The following is a 17,576-nucleotide window of genomic DNA, read 5'->3' as shown; positions in this document are numbered from 1 at the left end:
TAAAGTTCAGGCAATGCACAGATTATTCCCTTATCAGAAAGGCTTCAGAGCCTGGAAGGAAAATTCACTTTGATCAATTGTGGCTCTCACAAAGCTCATGTAAAACAGAAAAGACAGAAATACCTTTCCACTTAAAAAAAAATAAATCTCTGCCAAAGAAAAAATTAGCTAACACAAGAGATTCAACTCTGGTCTGTTTTGAATCTGTTAAGAACAACAACTATAAAAGCACATGCTTATATAAAAATCAGAGCTGTAACTTAGTTGCCATCTCCAGTGTGGCATGCACAAGCATACTACAGGCTGCTCAGTGTAATCAGCTTTAACACTCAACTAATTCATACTGATCATCACCAGATCCAAGGAGCTGTCAATTCTTCTATGGTACGGGGCTAGCTTGAAGGCATTTTGTGCAGCTTGAACATCTAGACATAATTAAATTTTATATTTACAATGCCACATTCTCCTTGATGTGAAAACCTCAAGTTTGCTTATATGTATGCTAACAAGTGATCAACAGGAATAAACTACTGATAAAGATCTTAACTACTCCTTATCAGAAGCCAAATGCTATTTCCCAATTTTGTGCAATTTTATTTTGAATCAACAGATTGCCTCACATATTTTTCCTATTCTCATGATTTTACTGCTCAATGTGCACTTGATCAAAGTTTCATCCTGTCTTGTGCAGGTATTGCAAGACCAAATAGAAATGCTAAGATTACCACTTCATGTCTTCAGTCCATCAGACTTAGCATCTTGCAACAAAAACCCAAGCTGCTTGTCTCAGAGAATGGCAAAGCAAAAGGTTTGCTGGAAATGATGATGACACATTAGTTTAACTTTGAGGCAACAGACTTGTTAGATCTTTCAGGCTGTAATTACAAAAACCAGCAACAGAGCAAAAGGAAATGGCCTCAAGTGCCCAGGGAGGTTCAGGCTGGACATCAGGCTGGAAGAATTTCTTCACTGAAATTGTTGTCAAGCATTGGAACTGGCTATCCAGGAAAGTGGTGGAGTTACCATCCCTGGAAGGGTTCAGGAAATGACTGGACATGGCATTTAATGCTTTCGTTTAGCTGACAAGGTGGTATTCAGTCAAAGGTTAGACTCAACCTTAATGATTTTATGATTTAATTCTATGATACTACACTTTCCTCTCTTATTTTCTATGACACATTTCAATCAGAAAGTGACCTCAGTTTCAACATGCAGGAAAAAAAGCAGGAGCGAAAACGTAATTGTATACTGATTAAACGAAAACACCTCTGCATTAAGGCACTTTATTCATTGTTAAATCTCTTTAAAAAAGCAACCTACTTATATGTGTGAGTCCCATTTGGTAAGCACAGTGTTTTTAAAAGAGCTTATCAACACTTTTAGGTAGGAAAAAGAATTCGTATTGTCAGATCCAAAGTGTGACATTAACAACTTGCAGCTGCTTATTCATCAACAATTCCAATTGCTGGTCTGATTTGAGAACAGATCCTGTGTACAAACCCTTGCTATTTTATTGAGGCCTGTGGTTGTAATAAAACCTGAGTACGCTTATTAAAAACAGCTGCTGTAACAGAAATAGAGAATCATGGTATATTACCATTTAAAAACCCCCAAACTGAATCAAAGGAAGTCAGCAGAGACAAGCTTAAAGAGAAAAGTCCTTAAACAAAACTGAAAGATCGACCACTGTTCTCAATCTACTATACACAATCACTTAATTAAGCTGTTACAAAATGTAAATAAACACCATTCACAATGAGGAAGAAACATATGTGGTGTGTTGTGTTGCATCTATCTTTGCTATGTAGATATGTGAACAAGGCCAGCAGTAGAGATACACAAAAACATTTAGAGAATCTGTCTGACTTCAACTTGATAATCACTAAAGCAACGTACATAAAATGTATTTTAATTTCATTTACATAATAATGGCCACTAAACAATAGGAAATCAAACAGCCATTTAGGATTTTTAAACTGTTGTTGACGTTAAATTTTATTCACTTTTCTTGGCTACTATTTCTTACATTTTTCCAGTTTCCTACTACAATGTAACCAATTCCCTAAGAGCTGCAGCCTGGCTCCTTACACACTAAGGACATGCAGCTATGACTAGCAGCAACAACAGCAGCAGATATGATGAAGATTAATGTTCCTTTTTGTTCCAAGTTGTGTACAAGGTGTGAACTGTACAAGGATTACTGGGTCAGAGTGAAGGCGGACTGTGCCTTCCACCATTTTCAGAAGAAAAGCCTCTGTTACAAGAAAGCTGTCACTGGTGGATGCTGAAAACATGAACTGTGGGAACTCTTTCTGCAAAAGTCTTTTATTGGCTGGTTTTCTTTCAGAGCTGTGTAAGTGCTCACTGTGTGGGAGTCAATCATACTGGGTATCTGGTAAAACAACCTGATTCATTTTGTCCTTCAGTGCTATTAACTACCCTACTATATATGATTCACTGGAGAATTAATGAATTTAATCCCTCTGTTCAAATACAAAACCAAACAAGAATAATCCTCTGGTTTATAACTTTTAAATAGATAACTTAAAGCCTTAATGATGCTTAGAGTACATTAGGAAGTCACGCACTGAAACTGTTTAGCTAATGGTAACTAGACACTACCATTAGAAAGCCTAATTAATTGGGATTTAAAATTAACTCTGATTTGCAATGGACCATAAAACATCCAGACCAAAATTTTATCTATTTATTTGATGGTTTGCAAAAGATCAAATTAAAGAAAGAGTATCAATAAATTATCACTTGTTATTTCAGTACTGTTCTCAGTATTTGCAACTGCAGTTTAAAAACAAAATTTAAAATAATTGGCAGGCTCCAAAATTCATCCTAGATTGCATTTATCTTGGCATTTTTACTTGCAAATAGTTGTGAGGATAGAGAAAAAAAATAGAAATATACAAAAGGTTTACAAAAGGCATACAAAAATAGATTTATATGATACACCAATCACTATCACTTTTTACATTATATCTTACAATCTCATACAATAAATTGCAAATAAGGCCCTGCTAAAGGAAGAACCTGATTTCTGCTGTTACAAGTGCCCTCAATTTCAACAGCAAAAACAGTCAATACAATTTTACTGCAATAAATGAGATGAAGCCCCAAGGAGGAATTAATTCTTTCAAAATTTTGTGTTCTATAAATAAGGAAAAAAATTCAAATTAATAAATCAAAAGCACAATTAGTTAAAAAAACACAAGCCAGAAACTGGCTCAGAAGTTGCTAGCTTAAAATACACAAGCTGGCAAACAAATAAAGCAATGAGACATGTCACAGGAACTGCTCAGAACTGCTGCTCCCAGTCTATGTTGCAGCGCAGCTATTCTTTCACAGCACAGAATTTTCAGGGTATTAGCCAACAGGGCAGAAAAACCAAATATTTTGCAGAAAATGAGTTATATTTATATCACAATCAAGTAAGGCCTTGTTTTAGAGAGATACTTTTCATAAGTCATTCCTAAAAGCATTTGCTAAATTCCCTGATGTCCCAACAAAAGAGACATAGTGCAAGCAAAGCCGAATAAAGTGAAGAATGTAAAATTTTTAAACGTATTATGAAACACTTTCTTCCTCTCCCCATGGACCAAGAAAGAATACCAAATAAATACTCTGCATTTGACATAAATGACTACTGACAAAATAACCTTTGAAAGCAAGGGTATGCTCATGTTTCCCCTCTAAATTTATGGTCAGAAGCAATGCAGAGATTGACACGTCAGGGCAAGCGCTGCTCCTATGATATTTTCCTTGATGACCACCTAGCAGTACCAGGAGCCACTCTGGTCAGCAGTGCCTTCCCTGAACAAACCCACTCCACGACAGCACAGCTCCCAGGAGGGCAGAAAATAGATATAAACCTTTATTGGGGGTCAAGAAAAGTTGTTTCTGAACCTTTTGTAAGGGAGCTGCCAAACCCAGAGCACAATAGAAGAAAGAGCAAATGAAAATAAAATCCCAAGCAAACAAAGAAAACTCAAAAACCACAACCCTGGGTAGAAAAATATATGAGCTATCATTATTCTTGAGATAAATTACCTTTTCTTTCACTGCCAATGTAAATGTGACATCAGTGCCTTTGAGCAACCCGCATGAAGGCCCTAACCAGGCTGCAGAAGCGGTAGTCAAGGATTCCTGCTGAATCTGAATATAAGCATGATTTCAATGTTCCTATTATGTTTCTCACCTACTTCCTCTCTTGCTTTTCCTTTATACATCTGTATAACAAAAAATGCTTGACATTAACACTACAATATTAGTAGAAGATCCATAAGGCCATCCAGAGCTATCCTCTGCAAAGTGAGGATGAAAAACTGTCTGGATTTCCATTACCTTACATTTGGAAAGCTTTTCCACAATTGCATAAACCTCTTTGAAAAACAACAACAAAAAAATAGGTGAAAAAATAATAAACAGAACTTTTTACACAAAACATATCAAGTAAACTGTATCTAGCTTGTGGACTGGGCTTCTGATCCTTGACTCAATCAGTAACTTAATTCCTAACACAAAGAAATATGTGAACATTTATTAATTGATCCTTTGTAATCTTACTTTAGCAATAAAGAACTCACCAGAAATATCCTTTCAAGTTGATCTTGAATGTCTTTCATTCCTGGAAAAGCAGCGACCCCTTGAATCATTTCTACAAAGATACAACCCACTCCCCTACAGAAGGAAAAAATAAAGACAAGGTTAGAAAGATTTTTTATAGACCAAAAAACCAACAACAATGTTTTTGTATCCTTTACCAGTATTTAAATAATTGTTTTAAATTGACGCTAGGTGGAAGGACAGACGTGCATTTGCTAAAATCAGTGTATACAAATGAACACTTCTCAGGTGTTTGAAGAAATGTGTAGAGGTAGCAGGAATATGGTTGGTGAGTGTTGAGACCAATAAAGGCACAGCTGCTGATTTTTGTATTAGTGCTTCCCAAGCAGAAGAGTCATGCTCCTAAAGAAACTCTGGAGATGTGGGAATGGCAGTGAGAGCATCCTTGGGAGAAGCTGAACAGGGACAGACCAAGGACATGGAACCACACTTAGCATAGGAGGAGGAGAATCTGGGAAAAGGTGAGTAAAATGGAAAAGGGCAAGTGGCTGTCCACAGGCACTGAATTAAATACTACCCAAATGCTTGGGGGATGTACTTGCTTGGACTTTCTTCTCCCCTCTTCCAGCATAACTGAAGGAAGCTCAAAGCCCATAGCTGCTGACCCCATTCCCCAGAAGCTCTGGCTGAGAGTTCCTGCAATGGGCTGAGGGGTCCTGCAATGGGTCCTGCATGGTCCTCCATGGGCTCCTTCCTTCCCCACAACAGACACCTCCTTTACAGCTCCTGTCCTTGGTTTCCCACACAACCTATTCCACACGAGTCCCCCTCATCCCACTGAGCAAAGCCAGTGGCAGATGTACTGGGAGATCAGACAGCAAAAATATCTGAGGCACACTAACTGCAACACAAAAATGCATTCTCAAAGGTCGAGGAAAGCTTCTGTGACTCCATCTCAAATTCCAGATGAACTATAAACTCCCTGCATCTCACAAGGAAAGCAAATTACGAACTTGCACTTGTATCTTTTCTAGATGAAAATAGCTCAAGAGTTGGTTGTTCCCTCAGCAAAAATAATTTTACGAGAAAACTTCCCTTTTGGCTATCAATAGGATGCAGAATTTGATTATATACTTCAACTTCTTCAATTGCATTTTTCTGCATACACTTTTCTACAACTTTCATATGCAAACACCCACATATGCTGTACAACCATGTCTGTGTAAGCAGCCACACAAAAACACTCTTCACTCAAAGTAATAATATGTTTAAATCCCCAAAACATATCAAAATGAACTAAGAATTTGCAACACTAACTACAGCACCACCTCCCCCTAAAATTGAGAGTCTTGTTTCTGTATCAGCAAAATTCCAGCAATAACCTCTAATTTAACTTTGTTTTCAGAAGTAAATTATTTGGAATGTAGTAATTACATACTTTTTCATTGCTTATGCATCATGATGGTACATTCAGAAAGCAGCATTTAATTTTAGGATTTGTGTGCATATATTGCTGAGGAAGTGGCTCTAGAATAAAACAACTTAATGAAAGCAGGTTGCATATTTTTGTTAAGACTGGAGCTGAGTACTTACAGATACTACTTAACTAAAAGTATCAGTAAATAACCTGTGATTTACTCATCTCTCAGGCTTTGACAAATACTCAATAATGAAACAATTTTACATTCCAGGACAATGAGGGTTGCTAGTCAAATTTTTGAAGAATAAAATTAAATATACATCGCCATTTTCTTATTCTACCACACAGAGCATAGATATACTAAGTAAAGCTTCTCATAGCATAGAAAAGTGGAAGAAAACTTTAAGAAAACACAGTTGTAGGCAAATTTTAGAATAAATCAGGTGTTTATAAAAGAGAGGTTAAAATTTATGTTCCATATGCTTCTGCTGGTTACTAAATGAACTGAATTGATTAAACTGTCATTCATCATTTAGTCTGGTTAGTGCTTCATTAGGCACAGATAGGCACAATATATCTTTGTCAAATGCTTATAAACTGTACCAGCATCTTAGGCAAGGAAAAATTTGAGATTTTAGCCAGGAGCCATTTATTCAAGATGAGCAATAAAACAATTGAACTTAGAAAGAAAAAAGGATCACAGTTCTATTCTTGCTACCAGAAAACAGGCATTTGACTAAGCCAGCATATCACTTGAGAGCATATACAAACCTGCAGAGAATCTTCATCTAGCTGTTTGAACAGAAATGTGGTAAGGGCAGCAGGAAGACTTTGCCAAATTTTGCATTGTTTTACATTATTAATAAATTTGTCCACTTTTACTGGTTCTGACACAAGTATAAGAAAAAAAAATTTAAAAAAACCAAGTAAGAACAGCAAGCAAAACTGAAGAAAAATTTCCTTCTTGGAAAGAAGAATCCTGTTATATATATCCTATATCCTAATATATGTCTTGGATTTTTGTGCAGCCTAGAATTCCATTTAGTGACAAGCTGAAATAAAAGAGTACTGGAGTTAAACAAACACCTAATACAAAAATCAAAAGGCTATTATAATCTTTGGAGAGAGAAATTATAAGCACCTTCAAGATGTGAGCTGGACGACTGCTGTTCCCTTCAGCCCACTTGAAAATTAAGGTTATGATTGGTTTCAAAGTTTATAGTGCTCAGCACATTGACAAGTAAGTCAACAGAAAGAGAAGTTTAAATGAATACTGAAAAAAGGAAAATAGTAATACAGAAAAAGTATGACATTGAATTAGGAAATGGATAGGAATGACCCAGAAAGCCATAACAGCATATAAAGGCTTGAAGATGGCTGGATGGTATTTTAGATGTCATAGTGGTATTGGTGAATTTTAGGATCACAGTAAGTAGAAACTTGAGTCTGTAATAGGATCCCTGCATTGCAAATTGCAAGTGCACACACTGTAAATGAGAAAATAAATAACACCTCTGCAAGGCCCTGAAATTTTGTCTTGTTTTTGTAGACCTCACAAACTTTTAAACAGTTTAGAGATGTTTTTGAACAAAGCAAAAACTATTATAATGTCAGAAAAACTGGGTTTTGAGGAAAAAATTAAGAAAATTATGTCATTCTTGGCTACAAGAAAACCCAAGGGACAAGGGAGAATGTGATGACTCTGTATTTAAAATTATGCAAAACTAAGGATGAGGAAGAACTGATTAGGATTTTAATTGTTCCCAGAATGGTAGGTAGATCCAAAATAGTATAACTAGAAATAGCAGAATGCCTTTAGGAAACAGAAATTTTAGGGTGAGTCTTAGCAAAATGCAATTAATAATTGTACTATCGCCCAGTCTCCCAATGGCCTTGAAGCCCAGCTACAGTCATGTAAAACTAGACAAGCTGAAATACTTCAGAATATTCTTCAGGAAACAGACTTGCATTAACAGTAGAGTGGACAGGATGATCTCATACACCAGTCCCAGCTCTAGTTTCAATGATGCAATGATTACTTCTTAAAATACGAAATAGAGGCTTTTTAGGTGCATGCATCTCCAAGGGAGACATTATTTAGGTAAATTTGTGCACGTTCAGCATACAATGACATTTTCAGGAAGCACATATAAATAATTTTTGACAAAATAATATTACCTTAACAAATTTTGGTGTATTCAGTTCAGATTTTCCTACTCTCTTTATAGGACTTCTGAGTTTGGATAAATAAGCCAAATGCTGCAATGTTGTTCAGAGATCTTTCCAATGCAATGGCACAGGATAAATTTGCAAAGTAAAAGTGACAGCCATATAATGCTGAAATGGGTGGTTTACTCTCTCATGACAAAAAGCATGACTAAACCTATTGATATATTGATGAGACCATTAGATGGCCATGCCATCTAATATTGCTCTCTATTGTCCTGCTTAATTTCCTGGGACTCTGGCTGTCACTGTACAGCCTTATACAGAGTAAGAGTTACTAGCACAGCTGAATGGCTTCTCTTGCATTTCAATTGACATAGTAAATGAGCCTTTAAAAATGAAGTAAAGATCCTCAGGAACCTTATTTTTTTGTTGGTTTTTTTTTTTTTTTTTTTTTTTTTTTGGTTTTTTTTGTTTTTTTCTGCACAGCTTTTATAATTTAGAAGGGTATTCCCTTAAAATTAACTTGCTTACTGGTGGATTGGTTTTATGTGTTTGGCTTAGGGATTCACATTCCTGTGTGACAAAGATCCTCATTGCTACAAGAATCTCCATAATCTCTGTACTTGAATACTGTTAAACAAACAAAAAGAAGCATAACAGCTTTGGTAAGGAACAATATATAAAAGATTATAAGGGATGGTTCCTTCAGTTAATATTACGACTTTTCTTGATGAAGCCATAAAAGAAAGTACAGGCACTCTCCTGAATGAGGAGCTGTTTCCAAACCAAGTTTTAGTTTATCCTTAAATCAAGTATATGGAAACCCTATATTCTTACTATATATGCTTTAAAGTGTTGAATATTCTGCCTTGTACAGATTTGCTTTGTAGCAGGCTCAGTGCAGGTGATAATATTCAGCATGATCTTTGCAGTGAAAACCTATCCTGGGTCTTCACATAATATTTTTATCTAGTCATTAAGCCTGTTTTCTGTGTGCAGGGTTTGGCTTCAGAGGAGGAAGGCATTTTATGAAAGCCAAGTAATTCCTTTCAGTAATCCCCAGCGAGATTTCTGAAAGGAGCAACAGAGTTTTCATTCAAGCTTCCCAAAGTACACACTGTTTGTAATGTTAAATATATCAGAATTAAAAAGCAAGCAGACAAACAAATAAAAAACAAACAAAACCCCAGAAAACCTACATACTCTCCCTTTCAAAATCCTGGTGCTTTACTTTTTTATGGATTTGTCACCAAGATGTAATACTGTACCATCTTCCTTAAAATCCTAGTAATATACATGTTGTAAGGGCAAAGAGATTTTTATCTTGTCTCATTTATTCAGGGAAAAAAGGTCATGTTTCTTTATCATCTTTCTTATGAACACAATTTGAAAACAAATTTTGGGGGAAGGAAATGTAAAGCAAGGGAGTTTTTTCTCCTTAACTGACAAAAAATCTGATTTATTTCTACTGTGGCAGACTGCCGGCATACCCACAAAAGCTGAAGCTGGTTGGAATTTGTCTTTCATGAACATGTCTGTTCATGTTGGTTGGAAATTTTTATATATAAAATAAGATATATATTTTCTTATATATCAAAGAAAGAAATATCTTTCTTTGATATATAAGAAATAAGATCTAATGGATGATACAGCCTGATAAAAATACAGTGGCAATAAGGCAAACAGCAGTTTTCACATCAGAAGTAACGAGTAAACAAAAATTTCCCTTTCATGATGACAAAAAAACATTAAAATTTGTGCAGGAAGCACATGCAATGAATGAAAATTAATTTACTTGTTAATTCAAGGTATTTCTTTACAGTCAGACTTGAAGTAAGTGTAATTACAAGAGAATAGAGTGGTCATGTTCTTGCATGTGTCACTGAATACCTAGAAATAAAATCTCCAGAATTTTTTTTTGCTTTGTAGCAATACTCAGTTTCTCTATTAAGAAATACTATATTCATGAAGGATTAAAATGTGCATGATCCCTTCTTGTGGGATTCTTTCTTTTGGACTCATTCGTTCTATAGAAGCAGAGTCAAAATAAGCTCAAGAAAATAAAATACTTCTCAAACTTGAGCAATATTTTGCCAGTAAACACATTCTTGTTGAACATGTACTTCCTGGTTTTCTTTTCTGCATCCAGGTACTTTTATAATGTACTTTCCTTACTCACATGAAATGTATTTCTAGCAATGAAAAAGTAACAGCAAATCTGATGTTGCAAATGGATAAAAGTGGTTTTCAGATTTCAGCATTTCAGGAACTGAAATGTGCTTTCCATAACTACAGATAGAGACAGTTCCTCACACACAGCATTTCCATGAATCTGAGCCTACAGAATTTTCCAATCAAAAGCTAATTCAGCTGATAAAACTTTAGAAGAACTCACTGACAGCGAGAGAAATTTAATTAACAATACCTTTACAGTTACAGCAATGTTACCCTAATACCCTAATCCTACACATTAGCATTTCTTTGGAGTGGAAGTCATAATCCTGAGGAACATCAAGGGCAAAAGAGCTAATTTGCCCTATGCTGTTTTTTCTCCCAGGCCCCAAGAAATATTTCTTCAGGGCATACTGGGACTACTGCTCTCACATTTCTCTCACTGCAAATCATTTACAAGAGAAACAGGATAAAAATGCCTTTGTAATGTCCCCCGTGTAAAAACCATAATTTGGTGCATTTGTGTCTAAGACAAAATCCATTTTTATGTAATGAATGTCTTAATTGCGTTTGCAGGTCTTCATTGGTCAAATATCCATGAAAGCATGCATGGAATTATAGTGAGCACTCAAATCCACACTCTTAGCAGGCTATGTGTGAAAAGTGGTGTGTTCCCACGTACCATTTATTTTTCTAATAAAAGGATAGAAAAACTCCATATGAACAGGTTTCCCTAAATTTACTGGCCTAGTTTTTACTTTATTTCTTCCACAATACTAAACATAGCTAATGGTAGTTAATAAAAGTGAATTTAAACTATATCCCAGCCCATAACTGCTTAGGTTACCTGTTCTGTGACTCAGAGTGTATTTTTTAATAAGCGAAACAACAGAATATGCAAAAAAAAATTGCCAGCTGTTAGCAAACACAGCTTAAAGACAGCTGCACTTCAAAATAAAATATCCCCAGTGACTTCTTGATGTAAGCAACCCAGATGTAGCAGCAGTGTATGCATTACCAGAATCAAATGGATTTAATAGCCTCTTTAAATGGCTTCATTTACTAATATTATATTCTTCCTGTAAGGAACAAATAGACCAGGTTAATTTAGGGATTTTTTCCCTATGTTTCTGTGTTACTCATATATGGGTTTTAGTAATCCATAAACCCTTTATGTGTTGAAGCCTATTTTCCTTGCATTGACTTTCAAAGGACTGTAAAATTCAAGGATTAGGACAAGTTACACCAGAGGCAATGCAAAACCATTTTCCTAGCTACTAGTAAGTCCTCATCAAGGGGGGAAAAAAAAAAAAGCAAGCTATATCAAAGGTTATCACAACTCTTTGATGCAGTTGTGGGTAGTATAATACATTCATATAATTCTGCTGTATCAAATGCTGTCAGCAGTAAATCACAAAGCCTGACACACTGATTTCCATCACCAGCCTGACACCACTATTGCATGTACATCTTCATTAATATTATTTTAATGCCAGTGGCTATTTAAAAAAGAATGCAGGAGAATGTAACATTGCATGTGGATCATTAGCTTTTAGTTACTATTCTAATTCTCTACACCAGCAAATGAAGTGTAAAAATAGCCTGCAGCCTCTGCCACCTGCTTCCCAGCCACTGTCCAGTGGTTAATATTTGGACTCCTTTTTCATGCAGCTGGTCTTCTACTCTGTGGGAGTCTCACTTTCTGTTCCTGGGGAACCACCATGAAATGTCATTTATCATGGCTATAGAAAAAGCCCTGTGACCTTATTTTTTTTTCTTTTCTCTAAATAGAGGAAACAGCTGTGCTTTCTACCTTAACATTATTTAAATATTTAGTGAAGTGGCTGCCTAGTTTTGTCATCGTGTATATCATCAACAACAACACAGGAGAGCACACACTATCTGCCATAAGGACATAATGCAAATAATTGCATAAAAATGCTAATGCTACAAACACACTTTTGATAACAAATTACCAAATTATCTTGGAATCTGATAGTAGATGGGTTTCTCCACGTCTCCCTCCCACTCTGGGAAGCCACTAAATGGCTTTAATGTAATTATGGCTCAGCTCTGTACAGCCATTGTGTAAGCAGAGCCCCAAGGCTGCCTGGGCTCCAGCAGAGCTCCGTGTCAGCTGTGCCAAGCAAGCACAAGTGACCTTAGCAGGCAGCTACACCTCTCACAATCAAACTGGAAGTGCTGTCTCAGACAAGACAGCAAAGCACAGAAGTAAAAATCTCAAGCTATTCTGTCACACACAGTACACATTTGCTCTCATCTGATTTCTGATGTGGCAGAGGCTGAGCCCCTGCACAAATAGCTGCCATCTGAAAGAAACTGTATTACTAGGTCTCTTTTTCCTAGGCCTTTCATAGTTCCTCTTTTTGTACAGGGCAGAAAACATATTGTAAGACCTACAAATCGAGTACAAAAAGAATATGACATTGTTTTTCATTTGAAACAGAACACACCACCTCTGACCCCTGAGCACCTGGATTTTTTTTAGGCCTCTACAAAATGCTCTGTGCAAGAGAACATCACTTCTTGGTATCATTGAAGATGTAACTATTGTGTTCTTCCCCAATACTCAAGTCATTTTTGTCAGAAAACAAAATAATGATCTGGATTGCTGAAGTAGCATTTTAAATCCTCCCTTGATCTTCCCTGCTGCCCATGTAATTTGAATTTAAACATATGATTATAAAGGACATGCTCAGTCTGCCGGTGTAGTAACTTTTAAATGCTTTTAATTAGCTACATGACTTAATCTTTATTACAGGAGCACCACATATTTTGATTAGGCCTTCTAATAGTTCTTTTACTAAAATCATCATGGTGGGGAATGTTAAAGGATCTCTTTTTGACAAGCTATTCATTGGAAGAAAAAAACATTTTTATTTGTGGAAAAATGTTCAGCAACAATAAAAAATGTTTTAAAATCCTTTGTTCAGTTTCACAGTGTAGTGTTTTTTAAATTGGGAAAAGTTAAAAAAATAAATTTCCAACATTTCTGTTTACAAAAAGAAAGCATTTTAAAGTGCTTTTTGAGCAGTTTGCCCTATTAAAGCATTAAAATTTTTCTTTAGCAGTTTCCATATACTCTGTAATTTACAAGCTGACTCATGTATGTGCAGACACACATGAATACATGTGGCTCAAGAACTGAACAAATGTAGAGGGAACTGTGAGAAGGTGAGCAGAAAGGACTGTTTATCTCTCCCAGCTGTCTCCATCCTCTGAGTCAGTTGTCTTGCCTCACCCCAAGCAAGCTGTGCTTCTTGCTGAGGGCATCTGAGGTATTACTTGGAAAAGAGGTGATTGTAGAACATCAGGAGCAGATGGGCTGCAGAGATTTTATGCAACCTGTGAAGACACCAGGTTGAACCTGATATTTAGGAAAACAGGACAGTTTCAGGATAGATGAGAAATTGAGATGCAGAAGGAAATTATTTTAGACCTGTGAAGTGAAGAACGGTCTGAGGAAAACCAGACAATTGGTACAGTCTCTGGCACACTTGTAATATCACAGTGGTCACATTTGGAGTTTTCTCACTGTCCCTTTCTTACCTCTTGGTTCACCTTCCCCTAGAGCCCAGGGAACTGCAGCAGCCAGGGCCCAGCTATACTAACCACTCACTTCAGTGTTAGATGTTCTAGTATTTACACTCTGTAACCCCTTCACATGAAACAATCCTGTGATTTCTAAACCATGCCCCCAGGGGTTAAGATTTTCAGGAAAACCTGTTTTCATCCCATAATCTCTGATTTCAGCTACAGGACCAAATACAACCTCATGTTTAGTTCCCTTCCCTAGCCAAAAAAATTTCCGGCTAAGTCTTCAGTTTCAATATTACACTGCAAGATTACCTTAAAAATATTATTCACACACCATATGAAAACATAAGATGCTTTTACCCTTATGTTACAGTTACTTCTAGATTTTAATATAATCAAAATTCTAACTTTGATTTGCTTGTATTAAAGAAAGATATTTCAGTGAATTACAAAAAATTACTGTATTTTTCTGAAAGTTCCTCAGTATAATTTTTTCTCAGATGAATGCATTGTAAAAATTTAAAAAGTAAAACATGTATTAAAAAAACCAAAACAAAACCAGCCAACCAACCAAAAAAACCTCAAAGCAAACAACCAACCAAAACAAAACCCAAACATATTCCAGAGCATCTTCCTGTCTTTTTAAGGAAGAGGATTTTTTTTTCCATATTTCAGAATTTGTACAAAATAAATGAAGGACTTCCAGCTTGGTTTTAATAGTCAAAAAAACAAATACCTTCCTTGTTCCTTGTTCAACACAGGACTAAATGATGCAATCAGAAACAAGCAAGGTGATATATATATATATATATTGTACAAATCAAACCACTCTTCTAAACCTGCAAGTCTAAATAAAATCTGTAGGCTTGAAAGAAAACTCTTCAACAACATTTACTGCTACCAAATACAGTAGATTAAGAACTGAGTTTTTATGCTCACAGACAGAGAATTCTGGTTTTCTCCTTGCTACAAGTGGGCATGGTGAAAGTCAATCTTTTGCAAAACAGGTGCCATATCCTATGGAAGCACCACACAAGACTACGAAAGTCAGACTGCAGTCCCTTGCAAAGCACCAGTGGTTGCTGTACCAACAGCTGGTAGCAGCTGCTGCCAGTGGGGTGGCAGGAGGGAATTCCTTCAGGAGATACTGCAGGAACCACACATATCACTACACACAGGTTTTTTAATTTGTACCAACGATCCCACCACACACTTGATTTACATGTCTAAAGAAACCAAGAGCTAAAGCATCTACATGGAGTGTTTTCATCTCCACTTACCACATGTCAAGGCAGGTGGAATATTCTGTTGATCCCAGAAGGACATCTGGAGGCCTGTACCATAGGGTGACCACTTCATTGGAATATGTATGACTAGGAACTGATTTAGCTCTTGCAAGACCTGTGGCATAAACACAAATAAATTGATGTCAACAAAGAAAATATTTTGCTGTACACTTACAATCTAAAAGGATATATGAGCACCTATCACATAATGTGACAGGCATGTTGCAACAGTGTTTTTCTTCTAGAACTGGAGTACTTTACTTAATGGTAGCATCTATCATTAAGTACCTGGCTAAACAGAGCTGTGAATATTACGAAAGGTAATAAAATGTGCTTTTCATAATGACAACCACAGGCCCAGGAGAGATGCAAAGATATACTGTGGTATACCTAAATAAAAGACAAATAAACAAATATTTTAATTGCCATTAACTGCTCATCCTGAGACATGAATAGTCTTCCATTTCAGTGTTATTTAGAAAAAGAAAATGAAAAGGAAACTCCCAGACAAATGATGCCACAGATGAGATTTGGCTTCTTAGGGAAGCCTAGGAAACCTTCAACAGCTTGCACTGCAAAGCCCAGCCTGCTTATTCAAGTTTATGTTTGAAAGCTGTAGACACACTCACACATTACCATTCAAATCAATATTAATATTGCAGCAGTACAGCAGAAAAGGGTATGTGAAAAATTCTTCTTTCTCAAGAATTGCATATTGGCAGTGCTCCAATGATTTCAGAAATCATTTCAATAAAAACTGTGGCCTACTAAAGATATAATATTTACAATAATTGTATTTTAAGCCTGTCAGTCATTTAAAATAATTCACATTACTACACAATCTATGTAAAAGAGAGATCATCATATGCTAAAGAGAGAAGTTTACAAGTATGTTTCTCCTACAGAGGACTCTCTCTCCTCCAGAAAATGGAAAAAGATCTTCAGGGTTAAGGTGACTCTTCCTATCATGGGCCTGCAAGTGCTTTTTCCAAGTTATCTGATCCTAGCCACTGCCTTGAGAACGAACGTCCACTTCCTTGCTGGGAGCATTGGACAGGCACGAGTAGTGGAAATCAGGAGAATGCAGTATTGGGTGCTTTTTTGTGTCTTCCTGAACTACTGGTTTTCCTTTCAGTAAACAAATATACTGTACTAATCTGGTACTATAACAGAAGGCCATGTTTTACACCTTACAGAAACAAAGAAGCGAAATCATACACTCAGAAAGAAATAAGCAATGTGAGAATTCCCAAAAGAGTGCAGAAGAGAATCCTTTGCCCCTTTCTTCTTAATACACTACAAAAGCTATTTATGAACATTTACTGTCAGTGAATACATCTCCATAGCAATGATGGCCAATCTTGCCAGCAAATTGCATTATCAGCTGATTATAGCAATTAGACCAGTGTAGGGGAATAATTTGAATTGTATGCCATGATCCATTCTTTTAAAAATTACATTTGAAACATGAATACCTATTTTTTAAATTTGTAGACCTCCACTTCCTTAAGGTTTGTGCACCTGTCCATCAGCTTGATGAACAATTTGGCTTACAAAGACAACCCCGGGTTGGCCAGGTACAGCCCCAAAGAGGCCAGAGGAGAGGTCCAGTCATGTGTTCCACAGTGTCTCTGCCTCCAGATTAAGGTTTTTGCTTCTAGGAAACCAGAAACTAACAACACCTCCAGCTGGTGAGCAGCTCTTATTCCTGCACACAGAACCATTAACAAGCCTGAGTTTCTCTGCATCAATATACCTAGTGACTAAACTGAAACAGTATTCCCTGCATTAGTGGATATGGACCTACTACTACTCTGCAATATAAAAATTATGAAAGGATTTGAGAAGTCTGGATGGTGAATGATTCCATTCTTCTTTACCTTTCTGAGCCCTCCTCATTAGTCCTGTCTGAGGAAGACTAAATTTGTTTGCAAATTCTAATCTTCTGCCAAGCTTTCCTAGGAGAAGAGGAAACAAAGATTTTTCTCTTGGGAGAAAGGCCTCTTGAAGAAGCCATATCATGTATTTTAGGGAAAACTGTCAAAAAACTTTAGAGCTTGTGGGATGACAAACTCAAACTTTCACAACACAAAGCCATTGATCCACACATTCCAGAAATCTCCTATGTAGAGAGAAATGAGTACCCAACTTGCCATACCAGAAATCATGTTGCAAATAATAACACCATGGCCATGATTGCCAGCTGGCTTCTGCCACTTTACTGACACAGATGCAGCTTTGCGGGTGTTCTAGTCAGCCCAAGCACACCTTTCCTCCTCTTCTGTGACTGTTCAGCGTGGAATCAGCCCTCCCCTCCTGCTGGGAGTGCCACCCATGCTGTTTCCTCAATATACTGCTCCTAGATCTCCTCCACCTCTTCTCCATTCCAGGTTAAT

At 36.6% G+C, this 17,576-nt stretch overlaps 1 protein-coding gene across 1 annotated transcript in view; it reads right to left on the bottom strand.

The window, feature by feature from the left end:
- CDK14 (cyclin dependent kinase 14) overlaps positions 1–17,576 on the bottom strand; it is a 313,331-nt gene that overhangs the window by 117,595 nt on the left and 178,160 nt on the right. Inside the window, exons 9-10 of the mRNA XM_041466561.1 lie at positions 15,175–15,295; positions 4,596–4,689 (exon numbers count right to left, since the gene is read on the bottom strand). Coding sequence (XP_041322495.1) covers positions 4,596–4,689; positions 15,175–15,295 — 215 coding nt within the window. The remainder of the gene's footprint in view (positions 1–4,595; positions 4,690–15,174; positions 15,296–17,576) is intronic.

This window comes from Pyrgilauda ruficollis, unplaced genomic scaffold (assembly GCF_017590135.1).
Source record: "Pyrgilauda ruficollis isolate IOZ18807 unplaced genomic scaffold, ASM1759013v1 scaffold2, whole genome shotgun sequence".
In the NCBI taxonomy this organism is placed as follows: Eukaryota; Metazoa; Chordata; class Aves; order Passeriformes; family Passeridae; genus Pyrgilauda; species Pyrgilauda ruficollis.
The sequence above is the reverse complement of the archived record's forward strand: the minus strand, read 5'-3'. Positions and strand labels throughout refer to the sequence as shown.